Raw genomic sequence first — 20,470 nt, 5'->3', positions numbered from 1 at the left:
CAGCACGCTATTTCCTGCCGCTCGGCGCTCTCCATGGCAGCCGCGGTGGTGGGCGGAGCCTCCTCCGTGCTGCTGCGTGACCTGGGCCCCACAGCGGCGCTTTGGGGTTGGACGGGGTGATCTGCGGTGGTCTTAAACTACTCAAAATAAATGCTCTTTTGTTCCCTAAAAGCAGTACTGCGTCTTCGTGTTTTGTACCAGAAATGTACCAGAGGCTGCAACGGATGCAAGAAACAGTCTTGACGCTTCAAAAAATGTAGGTTTTATATGAATGTTGTGAACATAGAAGTACTCATGCTTTATACAGACAGAATTGATACCAAGTCGTTTGAAAGTAGTTAAATTGCAATTGTTTATTAGAAAAAGGCCATTCGTGTAGACACCTTAACGTTGCACAAAGAAGCATTTTGACTTGCAATAACAGACTGAAAATATATTTCATAATCTCACTTTAGAAAAAAATAATCTCACAAAAAGAAAAAAATAATTTCAAATCATCTTGAATAATCCCTTTCCTATCATTTTTTGCAGGTTATTTATACACCAAAGCGAGAGGTAAAAAGAGCTAACACAAGTGGCAAAGTGATACCTGAAGACATGGTCAATAGACGCGGATAATCCATTGTAAAACACTGAGACTGAACCAATTCTGTTGAAGATGAATGGCCTCTACTTCATCTGGCTCTCGTTTCCTCTTAGGAGGAAGTTTTTCACCCAGAGCGTGGTGACACGCTGAACAGGTTGCCCAAGGAGGTTGTGCTCCATCCCTGGAGGCATTCAAGGCCAGGCTGGATGTGGCTCTGGGCAGCCTGGTCTGCTGGTTGGTTACCCTGCACATAGCAGGGGGTTGAAACTGGATGATCATTGTGGTCCTTGTCAACCCAGCCCATTCTATGATTCTATGAAGGTCTTTGTACAAACACTTATATGTGTACAGGGCTTAGCAAAAAACAGCTACTGACAACTGAGGAATATAAAACCTGCTGTAAAAAGCATAGCAAAGCAAACCTGCTGTAAAAGTGTCTTGTGAAGTATGCTATCATTTATTTTTAATTAAAATTTGATTTGCTGATATTTGCTAACATAGAAATTGTATTCTAATGCTTTGTCCTTTAAGATGTCTTCAGTACATCTTAAATGATCTCCTAAGAAATTTCTCAGTTTGTTACCAATAAGTTCAAGTAAGAATTTTGTAACACATTACCTTGAGAACAGTTGCATGAATTTCATGTCCCTTTATGATTCAATTTGTATTAGTATGAAAAAAAGAAGTCCAAAGAGAAGTCCACAGGCATCTTAGCCTTTTAATGAATTTATAAACCAGTCTCATCTGCTACTACTTGAAATCCACAAGCAAGAGCACTTCATTGATGCACACTGAAAGGTGCAGATGGGAATAGGGAAAAGAGGTTTGACAGACTGCAAGGATTTCATCTTTTAACAAAGACAATTACAGTGCACGTATCTTGGGCACAGAACCATAGTGCTTTTTATTTGTTTGTTTTCCCCTCATCCTTTCTTTTTTCCTTCAGAGTGTATTTGTAGGACATTCTCAGAACAGGCTAATACAGACATTATGTCTGTATATGTATTGGTGTTAGTGTAATTCTTTTTGCCACCTTTAGCCAAATATGGTATAAATGGCATACAGAGCCAAGGACAACGTCTGTATTGATGCCTGATCACTGGAGAAACTTTTGTAGATGCTCCAGTTGCTCCAAGTGCAACTCACATATTCCTCATAAAGTAAGTTTCCTTACTGAAGGGTGGGCAGTTACTTACTTTGCTTTCTTTCTCACTGGTTTGAAGGCAGTGTTGTGTGAGTGGTCAGCTGCTTGGGAGTCAGCTTATCTCAGATAACTGTGCTGCTGCCTATAGATAGAGCCAGTATAGCAGTAGGGAGAAGGCAAGATCAGAGTTAAGAGTACCTTTTCCAGTAGGAGTTTTGCTAATTCAAGGTATCCAGGTGATGAGTAGGAAGCATTGTTTTATGGTTAGGGATGGATGAAGGAAAAGTCACTGACGCAGAGGCTAATTGAAATGCCAAAATATAAATAATAAGTGAAGCTGATGAAGTGGTACAAAGGAAAGGGTGAGACAAAGAGAAAGAACTTTGTAAGCTATTCTAAATAAGGAAGCAGGCTACTGCTGTGTCCAGGAAAAAAAAAAAAGAAAAAAAAAGGTATGCTATATCTCCCAGAAGAGCAGATGTTGGAGGCTTCAAAAGGTTTTTTGGACTCATAACGGGAAAGGATTGCATGAAAGGAATAGTTAAATTCTGAAAACCTATGGCTTTTCAATAGTGTGCACACATCTGTCGGTTTAGGAAACTGTTTCCAAGGCTCTGAAAATAGGCACTACAATCATGTTTAGCATTTTAATAAGTATAGGATGTCCGTCTCCATTTTCCAGGAGAGCTCTGAACTTCCGCAGTTCCTAAGAAGAATTGTAACAGGTCTTCAGAGTGCTGATTTATGTATAACCATTTGCTACGCAGCCAAATTCCAGCACATATAGTCTTGAATGATACTCTAACAAAGATTTGAACATGAACTCGCATATCTTTTCTATTCTCTAGCATTCTCTTGAGTCATGAATTCTTCATTCTAAAACCTACTGACTTATTTTTACAGAATGTTTTCTTCTACAATATTTTCACATTTGTTCCCACTCTGAAATGACTAGAGTTGTTGCTAAAAGTGCTTTTTTCTTCAACTGAGAAAGCTTCATCCAACAGCAAGAACAATGGCCATCTTTGTTAAAAGTGCTGGATTTTTTTAATGTCTCACAGAATCACAGAATGGCCCTGGTTGGAAGGGACCTCAAGGATCATGAATCTCCAACCCCCATGCCACAGGCAGGGCCACCAACCTCCCCATTTAATACCAGATCAGGGAAGGTTGGTCTCTTTCCCACCATGTTCTATGAAATACCCTAATAGAAAGAAAATGTTCTCTAGATGTTATTGAGGAAATCATCCTGTCACCATACTTCCTGGCATCCTAATCACTTGGGAAGATTTCATCAGTTCAAACAGCAGTGAACCTTGGTTAAAGGGAAGCAAAGATTGCCTCAATGAGAGCTTTCCAAAAATAGAGCAAAAAAGGAGAATGCAGCCTAAGAAAACCTTGTTCTGCTTCTCTCTTAGTTCTGCCCTCTAGGGAACAAGTTCTAGGCTAAAAAATAGGACATTAGTATAGGTACATATTTAAGTTCGGTAATTATACATAGTCAGAAGTCAGCAAGACCACAAAGTTCAGGGCCTCATCTAGTCAATCCCTGCTTTAAGATGGGTAAAATATACTCCATCTGTGGTCTCTAAGTAAGACTGAGTCACCGAAGTGAAACTTAGCCTCTAGTTGCTGCAATTCTTGCTCATAAATATTTCTGAGTTTCAATCAACTTTAGGAAAAGAGGGGGAAGGTGGGTAGAGAGAGAAGTAAAAGAGAACATTTTAACCAACTCCAGTTTAAACTTTGTTGTGTTGTTTGTTTGTTTGTTTTTCTGTTTTAGTGAAGACACAGATTAAGATGTGTTTAGTTGGAATACAGATAGCTGAACCTGTCTGCTTAGTTTCTCTTTTGGGTAAATTGAGACAATTTTAATTGGTAAAGATAAAAAAATGACTGAGTTGACCAAGATGTATAGCCTAATTTTGACCTAGCTAGAGTAACTCTTCCTTTGAAAGCCTGCATGACCAGAAGCTCATTCTGTCTGTTTGGACAGTTAGCTCTTAATGCCTGCAAAAAAACTGTGGTTATAAAATATACCTCAGCAGTTTTGATTGAGCAAATCTGTTATCTTCTTGGGCAAAGAGGTGAATGCAAGTGGGATGCAGCTCTGAAAGAGAACTAGAGAATAGAAAAGATATGTGAGTATGATAAAACATAGCAGAGATGGTAAAAGGAACAGCAAGCTTTTTCACAGCAAAACATTTCTATAAATGAAAACAGTAAGTAGAAATAAATGCAGGTTTTTCTCTACCAAAGTGCAAGCTCAACCAGACATGCAATAATTACAGAAGCAAATTGTATTTAAGCAACTGCTTATTGAGTAAATAATTACATAGCTTCAAAATCATCATCAGATTTTGACCTTAGAGGGTATCTAGCTGGGATGGAAATGAGAAATTACTGAAAGAAGTAACATCACAGACTGGGCAGTCAAAATAATGGACACAAGCCAGCCTACAGTAGCAAGTTCTGCATCTAGGAAACCTGCATCTAGGAAACCATCCCCTCCAGGGATGGCACAGGGAAGTCCAGGGATGCATCAGAAGGCACAAGTCATCATTTACTGTCCAACTCACACACACAGTGCAAAAATAATTTATAGTTTATTACTCCCCATGAGAAAAATATTCAGGAACAGATAAACAAATTAATGTTTGGAACCAAAAGTAACAGAATTATCCAGTTACACTTAAACCCCATACATATTCATACACAAGCTCATCATACGCTGTACATCTGTCACAATCATGAATTTGAAAATTTACTAAATACAGAAGTGTTTGCAATTCCTTCCTATCCTAATAGGTAAAATGACAACATATATTGATGGATTTATGGTGTGCATATATATATGTATATATTTATCTTAGAGAATATATACATGCACACCACAGTATATATTTACATTAAGACAGGAGTACACGGCTATACCAGCACTTGTTGGAGACAGCTGAACAGGTGTAAACTACCTACACTGTCACACTGCAGAAGCAATATTTTAATACTTTCCCAACCTATTTCCAACAACATACTGGGAAAGTGCACAGCAGCATTACCCAGAGACATCTATTGTTGTTCCGTTCTGGAAACACTGCTTTCCAAATTACTACATCTGCAGGCTACATGCTTTGACATGTACTTGTTTGTAGAAATCCTAACAGCAGACATCCAACCCAGGGATGGGAAGGATAAAGTCTCAACTGAAAAGCAGTTCAAGTACTTTATATTGTTACTGTACAGCAGCAAATCCAGGCACTTAACACTATCAGCATTTTTATTCTCACCTGTTCTGGAACTACGGGTGAAAGCTTATCTTCGTTAAAATCAACAACAAAAGTTTCTACTGACTTCACTAGGATAGAACATCATCTTACATTCTAACTGTAAAATTAAAATGTGTGACAAAGTGCATATTTTAAAGGAACCATTCAGATATTTATAATAGCTTGACTGAATTTCAGAGTCAACATATGGTAAATTCTCTGCAAGATAAAGGCACAATATTTACAGGTACTCCTTCTACTGCAACTTTAAATAAGAGAAACTAAATAACCACTACAGTAGTTTCTTTTTTTTTTTTTTAATTAAACTGTTGAGAATTATATCAGTAATCTTTCATAAAAAAGCAGATATGCTTGTGCATTTAGTACTCGTGATTCTGGAACCATCTGAACGTGGGCATCGCTAACATACACCCACTGTCCTGCTGATGCTCCCATGGCTTCTTTTAAACCTGAAATGCAATAGCAAAGGAAGTCACATTCATTGTCTTTCACATCATCATCAAACAAATAATGCAATGGATGTTTAAAAAACAATTAAAAAATCACATTTCAAAAGCTGATCGGCGTGAAACTAACAACACAGAAAAGACATCATCAGTTCTAGTAATTACTGCATGGGAAGCCTCAGACTGAGGGAGACTTGTTCCAAAAATTATTTTAAAACGTTGTGCTTCTGGGAAATGAGCTTCAAATGCAAAGTGATAATACCCAGGATAGACAAAGTGGATGCTTGGTTCTTGCTCCCGTGAAGGGAAACAGTAAATACATTTAACGTACTCTGATAACTCAACATTGCCTCTGCAAATCATTCGCTAACAGGTTCTATCCTAAAATCTTATTTCACTCTGCATGACCAAAGCATCAAAAAAAACTGGCACGCTCTTGGCCAAATAGCACGAGAAGCCTTACAAGAAAAGATATCTTGCTCTTCACATTAATCGGAGTATTCCAGATTTTTAAGCATTAAAAAATACCAATTTTTAACAGATGGGTAAGATGAGTAAAAATGTATATTGAAAAAAATTAAATTGTTGTGGATTCAGCTCTTGGACTAGAAATACCAAATCTACCAAATATTTACAAATTAGAAGGCAGTGCTATTCCTCCAAATGTACTGCTTTGACTAGGAAGAAGAGGAGCATTTTCCATCAATTCTCTGTTTAATAACTGAACCAAAATTCTGTCGTTACTCAGCTGTGTGTGGGTTTAATATAGAAGCAGGTCATGCATTGTGTGTACTAGAAAAAAACAGAATTATTTTTATAGGGCCCAAAAAATAACATTCTGAGCTAAAACAGTTCGAAATCCTAACGAAAAGAAGCTGCAGCCAGTGGTTGTTTTTGGCTTTACTCATAGAGGAAGGAAGTTCTGTTGGACATACCTAGCACGTTTTTTGTGGAGGAAATATGCTCCAGTAATTTCTTGGAGGGCGTTCTGACTTTCACATAAGCCGCATAATGACCGCCTCTCATTGACCCACTGTGCTCCACTATTCCATAAAGGCTGTACAGCACTCTTGCGCCATCTGTAACGTTCTGTATTCCCAGAAACACAGAAAACAACAACTAATTATTTCACAGTAAATTTTACAAATATCTTCATTACCCTTCAACAGTATTACTTTAAAAAAACAGATAGACATCTACAGCATTTCCAGTGATGAAACACATCTATTAAAAATACTCAAGAGTCTGTTAACGGAATTCAGTTACCATGGAAGCAGCAGTATCTGTCCTTAACACCATTAGAGACACTAAAACCATCAGGGCAGTACAGCTTAAGTAGCATTAGTTAACATTCATACTACTCATTGATACGAATGGAATTTCAGTCAGCTAACATTCTGAGTACACTGCTTGAAAACACTGTCTGTAATTTCTGTGGGAAAGGAAGGAATAATCATCACCATCATCTTCATTATAATCAATCCAGTTAACTTGTGTTCAGGGAAAATAGCAACTGTTAGAAGCACAATAAAAATTGAGATTGAAATGCGTACCTTACAAGAAGCAGAACAAAATGGTGCTAGGTCTAAAATCAGTGGGAAATCCACGTGCCTGTTTACTTTCCGTAGACTCAAACCAGCCTTTAACAAAGAGAAAAAAAGACTGTATGATAAAGCTTTAGATGCTTTCAAGCTTTTTAAAGCTGATATGTATTATTATGTTATTAAAATAAACCAAACCAAGAATCAGATTTGAACTTATTGAAACATTCTCCATTATGTCTTTAATATACTGCATGCTACACAAAAGTATGACAGACACACAAAAGGTTTCCCTGGATACATCTGAATAGCTAAATGCACTCTGAAGTATCAGAGATTCAAAAAACCATATGTTTCAGAACAGTCCTTCATAAAGAAAAGCAAACATTAAAATGCACAATGACACTTAAATAGTTGCTCATCCATCAGAACAGCAGAGGAATAGAAGAGGTTTGGGCATTTTACCTGGTGGAATCTTTTCAGATGGAGAATAAGAATAGCAGGAACCGAAGAAATCAGTAGCTGTTTCCGAGCATTCGTGTAGACACCTTCCATTTTCTTTTCTGTATTTATGAATATCACAAGAATTTGTGAAGTGAGAACAATCGCATAGAACTTTTTTTTTTTTTTTTCAATTTCTGACAGAAGAACAGATCTATGTTGCAACGACTTTGTACATGTGTACGTTTTCCAACAGAAATTTTGTGGAGTAACAGAAAAATACTTTCTCATTCTTTTTGTTTTCAATATAAAAACCTACCAAGCCTGAGCATTACTTTGATCTGCCTGACACTAATCAGACCAAAAACCAGAAGCATGTTCAGTACCTAGATCAGTAGAGATCTGAGATACAGCATCTGCTGCTATAATCCCACAGCTTTCCTGTGGAAAGTATTTCACCTGAAATGAACAGACAATCACTGGAGAATAAATGCAAAGCACAGGTCTCTTCATCCATGCCAACGTGCTAGCCACTAAGCTAGAGATTACTTCATGGGAAGCACACATTTTGTGCTCATCTTTGAGAAGGGCCTGAAGAGAGGAGGTCCATTTCAGGATGCCTCCTAACCTGCTGGTTGGACCACATAGGATTGGCAACTGTGGCCTATGCTGCAGTGGAAACTAAATGGGGGCTCTTACGGAAAGTAGCTCTGCTGTTAGCTACGGATTAAGAAGAGAATATGTCACCAGCATTTTTTTTTCCCCTGAAAAAATAATTAACATGCTTGAAGTAAAATTTCAACTGCAGAATAAATGCTAAATTACATCTACAGTTATGTTCTAATATTTGCATTTTCTGCTTAGCCACAAGGGGGAAGCCCATGGTGAAAAAATGAAACATCAGAGGTTGCACAGGTTTTGACAGAAAACGTTGTACAGCGAATCATAGAAATATAGAATGGCTTGGGTTGGAAGGGACCTCGAAGATCATCAAGTTCCAACCCCCCTGCCACAGGGAGGCCCACCAACCTCCAGAACTGGTACAGGACCAGGCTGCCCAGGGCCCAATCAACCTGGTCATGAAATGCTCATATACTAGCATGTTACCTGAGGAGTTGGATTTCTTCTGATACTTCTGTTTCCTTTCTGTGCAGCTCTCACACAAAAGCTTGTTGTTTCCCATTAACAGCTCTACAGAGGTAAATTGGTAAAGGCAGGACTGGACAGAACACTCCTTGGAGCTAGTTATATAGCTCTGGGAAAGCGTCTGAAAAGCGTTTTGAGGGTTTGAGGACAACGAGGACTTGTCTGCTGAGAACATGGAATTATTCGATAAACCTGGATCACCAAAGCTTGACTTTTCATCTTCGTTTATAGTATCACAGAAACTGAGTTTGGATATGGCACTGGAAATCTTCTCATCGTTACTGTCACTTGGTTTGGTGTGTGGCATTTTAACATTGATGTGGTTGACATGCAAAGCAGATGTGTTGCTGCATGAGCTAACAGCTGTTTGCTTAGAAGCACTTTCACTTTCAGAGGCTTCACTGTCTGCATCAAAGCTACTTTCAGAGCGGCTGGCTTCCTTCTCGCTGCCCTCTGTCTGACTCCCATTCATGGCAGATTCCACAGTTGTGTCTTTGGAGTACAGCACACTAGAGCTATCTTCCAGCTCTGGCTTTTTGGATCTTTCCTGAATGATAACAGGGCTTCTTTCTTCTTCATTAGAGGAAGCTTTTCTGGCAAGCCTTCTCTCCTGGTTCAACTGATTCTGTAAATTATGGCATTTTAGTAGTATACAGCAGACACAGAAAACATACCTGTGATCTAAAACAACTTTTAAGAGATGATAAATTCAAAGCAAATGAAATCTAGTATTTTATCTTCTCCATCTTTCACATGCTTAAGCTACTTGATCTCCTTAAGATCCGTTTAAACTAATATAGGATTAGAAACCTCCATATCAGTCAACTATGACCATTATACTTACTGTGAAATCAATACCTCCTACAATCACAGTGACAGCTGTGGATGGCACATGTGAAACAGTATTCCTTTAATCTAACTTAAGCTTCTAAAAGGTTCTCATGTTTAAGCTTGCCTTCCATTAGAGGCCTTAGCTGATGAGCACCTATAGAAGAAAATTCATTTCACCTTGCAGACACTTGTCTTAGAATTAAATAATCTCTAGCAATGTGTTTCTTTATTTGTATGTTTTACTTTGTCCGAAGCTGATTTTTTTTGTACTGCAAGAAGAAAAAGCTTTGCTGTCAAAAAAATACTACTGTAGATTTAAAAGTACTTTAAGCTGCCGTAATCTTGAGTTATTTGCAATTCTTTCTTTCATTTGGCTTGTTTCCTAAAGAAATGAGCATTTTTCCTTACATTGCCTTCCATAGATAGAACAAACAACAGAAAGTAAATTTCATGTTCTGCTTCCATAACAGGAGGCTAAGTGGACAGAAATACCTTCTGCACACTTGGTCATGGGCCTAAGTAGCAGAAAAGATATAATTATAGACATGACTTTATATTTAGAATTTCCTACTATCTTTAGAATCACAGAACCGTTCGGGTTGGAAAGGATCTTAAAGATCATCCATTTTCAATCCCCTGCTATGGGCAGGGACATCACTACCATCAGGCTGCCCAGGGCCCCATCCCAGCCAGCCTTGAATGCCTCCAGGGATGGGGCACCAACAGCTTCTCTGGGCAGCCTGTGCCAGCACCTCACCTCCTTCTGAGTGAAAAACGTCTTCCTTATATACAATCTAAACTGACTCTTTCAGTTTAAATTGTTGCCAGGTATATTCCAATTTAGTAGAGAGGACTTCTGGACTGTCTTTGTTACCTACATATGTAAATCTTGAAGTTTCAGATCCCACTTTGAGTTCACAGGTACCAACATACTGGGCACCACAGTTAAGTGCCTAACTTGAAGCCTTATAAGATCTTTACCTTAAGACTATTCCTTAAATATATTCACAAGGAATCTTCAACGGTTAATTAAGTTCATCCTTAAAGCCTAAAACTAAGTCCAAATGAAGTCAACATAAAAGGCAAATAATATTTGTAAATATTTTCCCAAGTAGGGCTTAACTTCACACTGAACACAACTTCATAATTCAAGTCCTTAACTTAAAAAACAAGTACCACTGTTTAGCAAAAGAGAGTAAAATCCAAATGAAGAAGTCATTAAAACCCCCAAACACGATTGTCTGCTAGGACTGTTTGTCTCAGCTGTGTTTGCTTTCTTTATAGAGAAGAGGGAGAGAAACTTGTCAGAAATTACTGATAATGCTCAGGGGAATTACACAAACAACTCTTATAACTTTTAAAATCGTACAGCTCCTCGCTTCAGGAAGAAAACATAACCAATGTTCAGATACTCTGTTAACTGCACAAACACCCACTGGACACTTGGATTTTCACAAGCAAACTTACAGACCAATTAACAAAAGTCACAGAATATCAATAAACGCTAACTGAATTCAACACTGCTTGTTTTAGATTCGAAATTTTAATACTTTATTACAATAAAATTCTTTCAAAAGATGAGTAAAGTCATGACAAATACATGTCCAAAAACACGGGGGAAACACAGAATCACTAGTTAGACAGCCATCTCATGTATCACTTTATCAATTCTTACTGAAAGCAGAGCTGTTTCCTCCTTTATATTTTATCGTCTAGCCTAGTTTGTTGAATCCAAACTATATTTTATTTTCTTAATTTTGGATGCCATCCAGTAATCACATTTTTATGCAACAGCGATAACTTTATTATTCATTCTATTTTGGATTTTTCCATGTCTCCTCTAGTATAGAATCTATTTGTCCATAATCATATATGGAATATAAGGCTTATTAAAAATATATATATATATATATAAATAAACACTGAAAGCCCTCCCCACTTTCATTAACAATGAAAGTGCACAATACCTACTACAGATTAATTTTAATCTGTAAAACAAACAGTTCTGTTCAGCTAGTGTATTTGCAGAACCCTTCTGCTGCCATCAGGAAGGACTGTACTGAGAGGCTGAACTGAACCACTTGGGTTACTGAAGGCCAAATGCTCCATGGAAATCCCACTCTCAGCCTCCAAGAATCTCTGGAGCTGGTACTATTTTTGTTGTGCCTGTTGGCAAGTTAATCCCTCCAATGGCTCTAGTACAGACCTGCCTGCCCTCTGAGCAAGTGTTACAATTCATGGGGCTGCAGCCAGAAAACAAATTAGGAGGACAATAAAAAGAAGGCTGGACAGAAAATCTAAACCAACACCAACTGAAATTAACGTGCAGATCTTTTTTTTCTTGCAAACACGATCTTGTAATTGAAAATCTGATGGTTCTCAATGACTACACTCTCACATTTCTAATAGTTATCTAAATATTTCTCAATCCATGTAGCTGACATACATCAGTAGTTGACGTCTAGGTAAACAAACAAATGATTGCAGGTATCAATATTCCTTCTCCTGTTGCCCTAGAAACTTCAGAACAAACTCAAAATGGCTGGCTAGTTAGAGTATTTAAGTTCTTACCTTATCTTTTGTTGAAGCATGTTTCTTGACAATTTTGGGCTGATTATTCAGTGTACTGATGGAAGAACAGGTATACTGTCCGAGATCTGCTTCATGCACACTTTTACTTTTATTTGTTCTTCCCAAAGGCACAGGTTTTGCAACCTAAGAAATTAGACAGGAATTTAGGAAAGGATATATGCCTATTTTTCATTCCTTTATGGCACAGAAGAGATTAATGTAGGTGAGTTTGTTTTCTGTACATTAGAAAACAGTAACCTATGTTGCTATGAACCAAACTGGTGTTTGGAAACAAGTACATTTTATGAAGGACCAAATATTACATTAAATATTCTTCCTTAAATGTATGTGGACATGCAAAGGGACGGGAAAGAACTACTCTCAATCCATCATCTTATTCCCAAATAAAAATTCCAAATCCCACACAAAAACAAAGTTTATATCCTAAAATGAATACAGCCCCTCTGCAGCTAACAAAGACATTCTGTAAACTATTTATGACAAAACACCAGAACAAATATTTTCAAAGTTTATCCATTTTCACCCCAACTCATACGTCCTGTGCATCAGAACCTTGCACCTCAGCTCCCTAGTTGCAAACCAGTAAGCTAGAATCTATCTTTTGGGACCTTTCTAAAGAATTTTATAATCAATTTATATGCTAAAAGTACTACTAAACTGATCTCAGATCTATATACTATAAATAACACTGTCATTTGTCCTAAGTTTGGTCTAATCAAAAAATGATTTCTTCTCTATAAATATGTATATAAAAAATCACATAATGAGCAGACAGTACACACACGTTTATAGACAAACGTGCATTTCTAGGTTTGAAATCAAAACTGTACATATGCATACTGAAATATCTTCATAAAGCAATCCAGTGAAAACAACAGTTATTATGTATTCTGTATCTTACCCTCTCCTCTATTATAGGAAGTGAAAGATCAATGAAAGGTTCTTTTACTGTTGAAATCTTGAAGAAAAAGAGAAAAAGTATATTGAGTGCAAAGAACTATGCACAGGTTCAGCACATACCTTTTTTTTTTCCAACCAAATTATTATCCGAAACTACACAACAAGCTAATCACTTACAAGCTGTATCAAACTACAATGAAGAACTTCCCACAAGCTTTTTTCCTATCTTTTAGAATTTTAAAATAGTTCTTATTTTCTTTCTAACACAGCATGGAATTCCAACACACAGACATAAAGGCAAGGCCATTCCTCTAGGCACAAGCCACACCTAGAAGCACTGCGGTGCTCAGATTCTCTGAACTCCAGACAGATTTTCAACTCATGTGGGTCTTCTAGATGGATCACAACTTTTTGGACAGCAGAAACAGCAAATCCCATAGAATTCTGAAGAAAAACTAACTATTATGCATGTCCTGAACGTGGACATTTCTGTGCAGGCACTGATCTTGTATGCTGTTCAGCAGCAAGAACTGGTTAATGGCAGTTAGGTGGCAAGCTGTAACCTCGCATTCACAGGGAAGATGATGTCAGGCTTATTGATTGCAGCCAGAAGTTCTATTAGAAATGTTTATATTGCAACGTACACTGGGAATTATTACAATAAAGCCAATTAATGAAAAGCAGTACTTTTCAGCAAAATGCCTTATTGTCTGTTCGGCAGTATTATTTTTTGTCCTATAAACCACATAAATTCTAAGCTGAAACTGGAAATATGACTTTCTGACTACAACATCCAGATCAAGCCTGTTTCTTAACCTCTCTCCCTTGCCATTCTCACATTCCTTCCAAAACTAATTTATCTTACCTCATGAAAGACTGAAAAGCAAAGCCTTTAAAAAGAACATCACAGTGTGTACATAATTACTGAACACTGTCATACCTCCAGTTACTGCCATTGCTGCCCTTCTCTGATGCCTATGACCCTACCTTCCATGTGTGACACAAGGACCAGAGGCTCCTCTTAACAAAAAGCTTACATTTATCCATTGTGTGAGGGACTCAGCATGGTTTAAATTCCAGTAAAACAATAAATGAGGTTAGAACTGTCTTAACTGTGTTGACTTGCTGGCTGTTGAGCAATATTCAAACTAGGGTTCCTCCAGAGACTGACTTTTCAGGAACAAGCACTAGTCAGAAAGATATTTGCCAATGCAAGCAAAGGAAAGCAACTGCTAAGCTTGTCCTCATACAGCTACCACTAGCCAAGCCCTGAGTCCTGTGCAGGCAGAACGTAAGAATCCAACAAAAATAAATGGTACACACAAAACACAGACGATGCCTATTTGGTACACAGCTGAAGTTCTTCATTGATAATAGAAGCACATTGAAGTTTAATCTGCACATCACACACAGGGAAGTTTACCTGGCACTGCAGAACTGTGCTCAAGTATTCAGATTGACTGATTTACTTAATCTCTACAATATTAAATATAATGCTTTAAACCAAACCAAACACAAATGTAATATTAAGTTTTAAAAAGTCATGCAAGTAAGATTTTTCTTTTCCAAAGTTAAAGAAAATCATAAGGATAATGGAAAGCATTTATGATGAAATGTCAGTAATATTAATTATGAAAGGAATATGCTGTTCATTAGAGATATTACGTTAATTCTAAAAAACACTTAAAGAAAAGAAAGTAATTTTAGCATTTCCCCACTCATACTAATTCAAAGCAAGTACTTCCCAATTTTCAGGCATATCCCAGAAGACTAGGCAGGAGGTTTGATATTTTAAGGTAGGTAAGGATTTTAGGAATATCAAATAAAAATTGTAGTGTAACACAGGTAATTACAGAATTTGGAACCTCCAGCCTTAAATTAGATGCAAAATAAAGCCCACTGTTTGAAACCACTTTGAATTCAAATGATCCCTCTTCTTAGGTTTGCAGAGGATAATGCTTTAAGGAAGCGTAAGTAAGTTATTATTATAAATGAGAAACTGTCAATAGTCTTGCTTTTACAGACAAACAAGCAAGTATAAAATTGGCAATACAATTTTATACTTTCAAGACAATGTAATCAAACCAGTATGTGATCTATTCCACATCAAACCAAATTCCAAAATACCTACATTTTCACATTCCTCACACATGACAGTGCTAGTCAATTCACCAACAAAGATCCTATCTATGAAGTTCATCTTCACACCCTCTCTTCCATATGCTGAAAAAACATTGCCTTTTTTTAAATGTGAAAAATAACAGATCCAATGCCACACTATAAGTACAACAAAATTCTAAGATTTATTTTGAAAGCACAATTATTAAACATATTCAAAAGTTTTTAAACACAACACAGTAACTAAGCTATCATATACAGTATTTCAGTATTTAAAAACATCTATTATTCAGTGATACAATTCTCTTCATATTCATTTCCCCATCTGTTATAACAAAATAATCATACATTATCTCTCAAGAAAAAGCCTTTAAATATAATCTCAGTTTTAATATATAGTGTATATACAGTATTGTATTGCTTTGATATAGACACTACAAAGGCAGACAGGCTGTCAATTTTTCTAAACAGCCTTCAAAATTATAAAAAAAAAAAAAACAATAAAAAACAGAAAAAAAGAAAAAAAAAGAACATCAGTTCTATGTCTCAACTGTTGCAGATTTGGGAAGGCCAACATTCAAAAGAGCTTTATCATTATTTAGACTTTAATTAAGCAAAAATTATTACATTTTTTGAATATATGCAAAAGAAAAATAATTTTAAACTTGTTAAAAAAAAACAAGCATTCTTTTGAAACACCTTCCCATTTTGGTTTTCTGATCGTATTTCAAGTGCTCACAGTATCAGCCACTTGATAGAAATAACTTTTGGCCTCTCTGAGCAGTACAGTAACTGTGGCTATGTAACAAACAAACAGCAGGCTATTTAAGAAAGCAAAAGTAGATTCTATATAACATTACAGAAGGCATTACTAATACAGTGGAAACTTTTATTCTGGCTATAGTCTGTACATAAGAAGCTCTCTATACTTTAGATGTGCGCTAGGTGGCACTAGAATAATACATAATAAAACATTTTAACACTACAGTACTTTGAGACTGTTTGCTATAGTTAGCTTTGAAGAACATGGTATTTTAAAACTTCTACATTTTAGAAGTGATTCAGTAAAGTGTTTCATACCTTTGACTTTTCTTCTAGTTTCTTCATCTGCTGTCTTAGTTGTTGGATTATTAAATGCTTTTAAGATACCAGTTTGTATACGCTGTAATTTAAAAGATAGCAAAAGAATTTTTTAAAAAATTAGCAAGTACTTACAGTGTAAACGTTCTAAACACGATTAATATATGATTAAAAGAAGCATAACTTACTACTGGTATTCATTAACACTGTCAAAACTACACAAGCTTCTTAGCTTCAGTATGTAACCATTTCAAAATTTCCTCCCCACAAAAAGGAGCAGTTGTAGAGGCTATCAACAAACAGTAAGATTTTCAGTGAACAAATGCTTTTCATTTCTTCCACAGTTAGGGAAAAAAACAACACCATACTACCAGAAAAATGGTCTAATACTGACTGACTGGGATACAAAATACTTGAAGGTAGCTAAAGGCAGCTAAGAGTCTTTCAATTGCCAGTCTTCTGTGACTCTATTCAGCCATTTATTACTTCTGTTTTTTTTCTAACACTGTACATTTCAAAGATATGCCAGAAAATCTCAAAAAAGATACACAAAACTTTCTATGAATCCATATAAAATTCAGCAACACTATTAAAAAAAAAAATCCCAGAAAGTTACATTCTTTAAAGAATCAGAAAGAAATATATCCTTACTTGTGAGCAGTGGTTGCAGCTTGAAATAGGGAAGTCTTCCCCTATATTTCTCAATTTGTAACTGGGATAAAGAGGTATTTTTATGAATCATGTGGATGTGTATGCTGCTAGCACCTGCTCATATGAAATGTGCTTCTGCCCATCCTGTGATGAGCTGTGAAGAGGGAAGGAGAGGACTGTGCTGACTCCACCACCAGCACTGCAGCATACCTGACCTCGGTTTTCCTCTCCTGGCAAACGTACTTGCTTTTTCAATCCAGAAACTCCACTAACAGCCTCCAACGTCAGGGTGCAAATGACATTTACAATGAAACACAGTATTGAAGTTACAACTAGAGAGCAAAGCTCCCTTCCAGGAACAAATGGTGATACCAACCATTCCACAAGTAACACAAAACCTGTGCACCAGCAGAAAAAAGCTAACAAATAACTTGTGTCTGCAGACAGCAAAGTGCACTTTCAAGCCATCGATTACAGCGTGACGATGGCAGGCAACCCAGAGGTCTGGTTTCCAGTTCAGGCACCCATCAGGGTAAGTCATACTCCTACCTTATGAGTATGTGACCCGGCTTGTGAATTAACTCCCGCTGCCCCAAGCTCAGCTTTGTTCATCTTAAAGCCAACAATATACTAAAAGGGCTAATCAATAGATAATTCACAAAGTTGAACACCATAAATGGGTCTAAGGCCATAAGCGACCCTTTTGTTGGGATTAGTGCGTTGAACCATTTATTTAGGTCAAAGAAAAACACAGTCTTTGAATGGGCAGGGTGCTGCCAACAATGGCAGCAGACATTAATCAATTAGCAGCAGGGTTCAGCTACTTCGGGCCCTGGTGTGAAACAATCTCCAGCCCACATTGCTGGGTACACTGGTCAGGATGTAATTTTTATCGTCGTATCGACAGCCTTTTATCTTAAAAACCCACTTGTGTACACACACACACTAATGGGGACAGGAAAAAGTTCAACACTGGTCTGACAAGGCTGTTTCGTGAAGCAGGAAAACACAGATAAAAGGCAAAAGTGGAATGTGACTTGTGAGAGCTATGTAAGTTTTTGTAACTCGTGTCATGCTCTGTACTATATACATCTCTCCTCAGAGCTCTGGCAGTCAAAGCAAGACTCCCAGCAGGGGCACCGGCCGGCCTGCAGCACTCAGCCAGGCCTCTGGCAGGTGGAGCACAGAGCATAGGCTGTCACCTATGCATGCCTCTGTTGGAGCACAGCGTTACAAGCAGTGCCCAAGAGAACAGGCAGTTGCTGGGCACACTTCTGGCTCTGGTGGCAGGCAGTATGCTGTGAGCCTTCCCCAGCAGTGGGCTGGGGGCGTGGGGCTGGGCAGCGGGCAGCTGGCAGCTGCGGAGTTCCCAAGGCTGACAATGCCGCTCCCTACTGGCACAGAGCAAAACGTGCCCTGACCCGCTCTGTTCGTCACACAATCTACAGACTCCAAACGCAAGATGAAGAAAAAAGACAGAGCTTTCACTAGTCGTGACCCGTGGTGAGCAGCCCGAGGTGTCAGTGTTTGCTGTAACGCACCACTGCAGGCAAACAGGGGTGTAATTGCAAAAAGGGTGGGACCAGCCCTTATGTGCCCAGTGCTGAGGGTGGCAGACGTACTCTGCTGCCTAAAACGTCATTTAAATTCACAGCATGTCCCTTTACCCTTCTATGGTAGCTTCAATAGCTGTCCAGCTCTAACAGATGACTCAACAGACAACTGAAAACACAGGTTATTGTAATGATGGCACATTCACTGATGGGCCAAGAGATTGATGGCAGGGGAAAGAGCAGTGACTAGAGAAGCAGCTTAGTGGCTGCAATGGTCTTGCTTCTGGCAAATCCACGATTGTGAAGCAAATATACCTTCCATCTCTTATTACATGAAAATTAACAAACAGCAAGAGTTTCCCTCTACTGTAAAAGCACAGCTATTGCTCTTACTGAATAGGAGAAGCAGCAGCAGTCACCTGCTTCTGCGGTGTGCCTATACCGACACACCACCCTGTAACCATGACAATGTCAAGGGTCAGGTCTTTCTCCCTGTAGTTCAGTTCTGCTTATTATTAAGTACACTGATGTCAGGGTTCATTCAGTGTTACTCTAGTGTCACAAACTAGGCTCTGTTTCAGCTTTATATTTTGTTTCCAGAAGAATTCAGCTTAGGATCATTACATTCCCTGTGTTATGAAATGAGATGGAAGAGAAGCACGCTGGTCAGTACAATGTTTAAGGACCTTCTTTTGACTAGACTCAGAAAAGGTTATTTACCACAATATCATCTGAAAGGAAAACTAAGTCAGGCAGATGAAATCAGATACAATCAAAATAGTTCAAGCAAGCAAAAAAACACTATCTTGTATTCAACAATGCAGGAGGCAAAAACAATGAAGGGAAAGAAACATGAAAAAAGATACAGGGGGAACATTTTTCATTTAATAGAACTAGTTATATATTTAGTATACTCAGATGTAGATTTTAATAGAACATAGCATGTTATTTATAAAATAAGTAGTTCTTAACACCTTAAGATAAAATAAACTGCAAGATTCTATTTTTGTTCTACTTTTTTCAGTGAAATAAGCTTCTATGAAAATTGTGGGCTGACTCACTTCTTGGAGCTGCTAATTTCTGTCCCAAGGCTTTATCCTCACAGGCATTTTTCTTGAATCCTCAGAAAGGGCTTTTTTGTTCTTTTCTTAATAAACGAAGAACAATTCACACTCCCAAAGTTATCATGATCTATTTGCCACACTCTTTCTATTGCTCATCGAAACTTTCATCCCAATCAGCAATTTTAAGTTAGCAACATGAACACGATTATATCATCTTCCTAAAAAGTCATTATTTTTCTCAAGATAACAAAAATAGCCTCACCTTCTCTATAAAGGACATCTTTAAAACATGAAGAACAATGGAAACACAAAGAATACACAAAGAATACTGAAGAATGACGATTAGTTTACAGTACAGTCAAGTATTTCTTGATTTTTTTAAAAACACACACAAAGGCATTACCTTTGTTTCTTCAATCCTCATTGCATCCAGCAAATAGTGCAGAAGCTCTTGGCTGTCCTGCTGCTGGAATCCCTTAAATCGAGGGGCCCTGCAACAGAAGCAGTAAGGAATTTACAGTTACAGAGGGACAATATCTATGTTAAGTTCTTGTTGGATGCTGAGGTACAAACAAGTGCAATCCTTACTGGACCTAATGGGACACTCCAGCTATCTCATGAATCTCACAACTCACAGCAGATGTGCATGAAGTCTGCGTACAGCAAAACAGAAGCAGCCCAATAATCTAAACTGGAAAAAGATTACCTTGAAATCCAAGAAAAGTTACAAGGTTGCACACAGACAAGCAAAATGCACAGGTCAGAATCCAAATAAAAATAAATCTTAACTTCTTAAACAAAAGTATCTATAGCCAACTCTTCAGAACAGCTCCATAGCCAGCCAATTTATTAATCTGTAGCTTACACTCCCTGCGTAAGAGTTAGCTGCTCTTATATCGTTAGGTGTTTCTCTTATATTTGCTTCACATAAGTTTTCACAAGGACCATTAACATCACGAACCACATACCACAGTAATCACACCACAGCCACATTCAAACTTCTGTTCTATAGTCTAATAAACTGCAATACTTAATATCTGAAACTTACATTAAAATGTACAGCATAACTAGGAGCAAATAAAGCATAGCT

At 37.7% G+C, this 20,470-nt stretch overlaps 1 protein-coding gene and 1 long non-coding RNA gene across 5 annotated transcripts in view; one reads left to right on the top strand and one right to left on the bottom strand.

The window, feature by feature from the left end:
• Positions 1-10: 10 nt before the first annotated feature.
• On the top strand, positions 11-1,090 carry LOC146545016 (uncharacterized). The gene is made up of 2 exons (XR_014881462.1): positions 11-256; positions 532-1,090. It is a non-coding gene; the product is annotated as an uncharacterized LOC146545016 (long non-coding RNA).
• A 3,222-nt stretch (positions 1,091-4,312) lies between these two features.
• Positions 4,313-20,470, bottom strand: part of USP45 (ubiquitin specific peptidase 45) — a 50,817-nt gene continuing 34,659 nt past the window's right edge. For all 4 annotated transcript variants that reach the window (XM_085217593.1, XM_085217595.1, XM_085217594.1 and 1 more), the window contains exons 9-18: positions 19,784-19,871; positions 16,113-16,194; positions 15,046-15,137; positions 12,916-12,972; positions 11,994-12,137; positions 8,553-9,216; positions 7,470-7,567; positions 7,017-7,103; positions 6,399-6,552; positions 4,313-5,466 (exon numbers count right to left, since the gene is read on the bottom strand). In XM_085217593.1, the coding sequence (XP_085073719.1) occupies positions 5,333-5,466; positions 6,399-6,552; positions 7,017-7,103; positions 7,470-7,567; positions 8,553-9,216; positions 11,994-12,137; positions 12,916-12,972; positions 15,046-15,137; positions 16,113-16,194; positions 19,784-19,871 (1,600 nt within the window). In that variant the 3' untranslated portion in view covers positions 4,313-5,332. The remainder of the gene's footprint in view (positions 5,467-6,398; positions 6,553-7,016; positions 7,104-7,469; positions 7,568-8,552; positions 9,217-11,993; positions 12,138-12,915; positions 12,973-15,045; positions 15,138-16,112; positions 16,195-19,783; positions 19,872-20,470) is intronic.

Source organism: Meleagris gallopavo, chromosome 2 (genome assembly GCF_905368555.1).
Source record: "Meleagris gallopavo chromosome 2, MGAL_WU_HG_1.1, whole genome shotgun sequence".
In the NCBI taxonomy this organism is placed as follows: Eukaryota; Metazoa; Chordata; class Aves; order Galliformes; family Phasianidae; genus Meleagris; species Meleagris gallopavo.
This window is presented reverse-complemented; position numbering and strand designations above follow the sequence as displayed.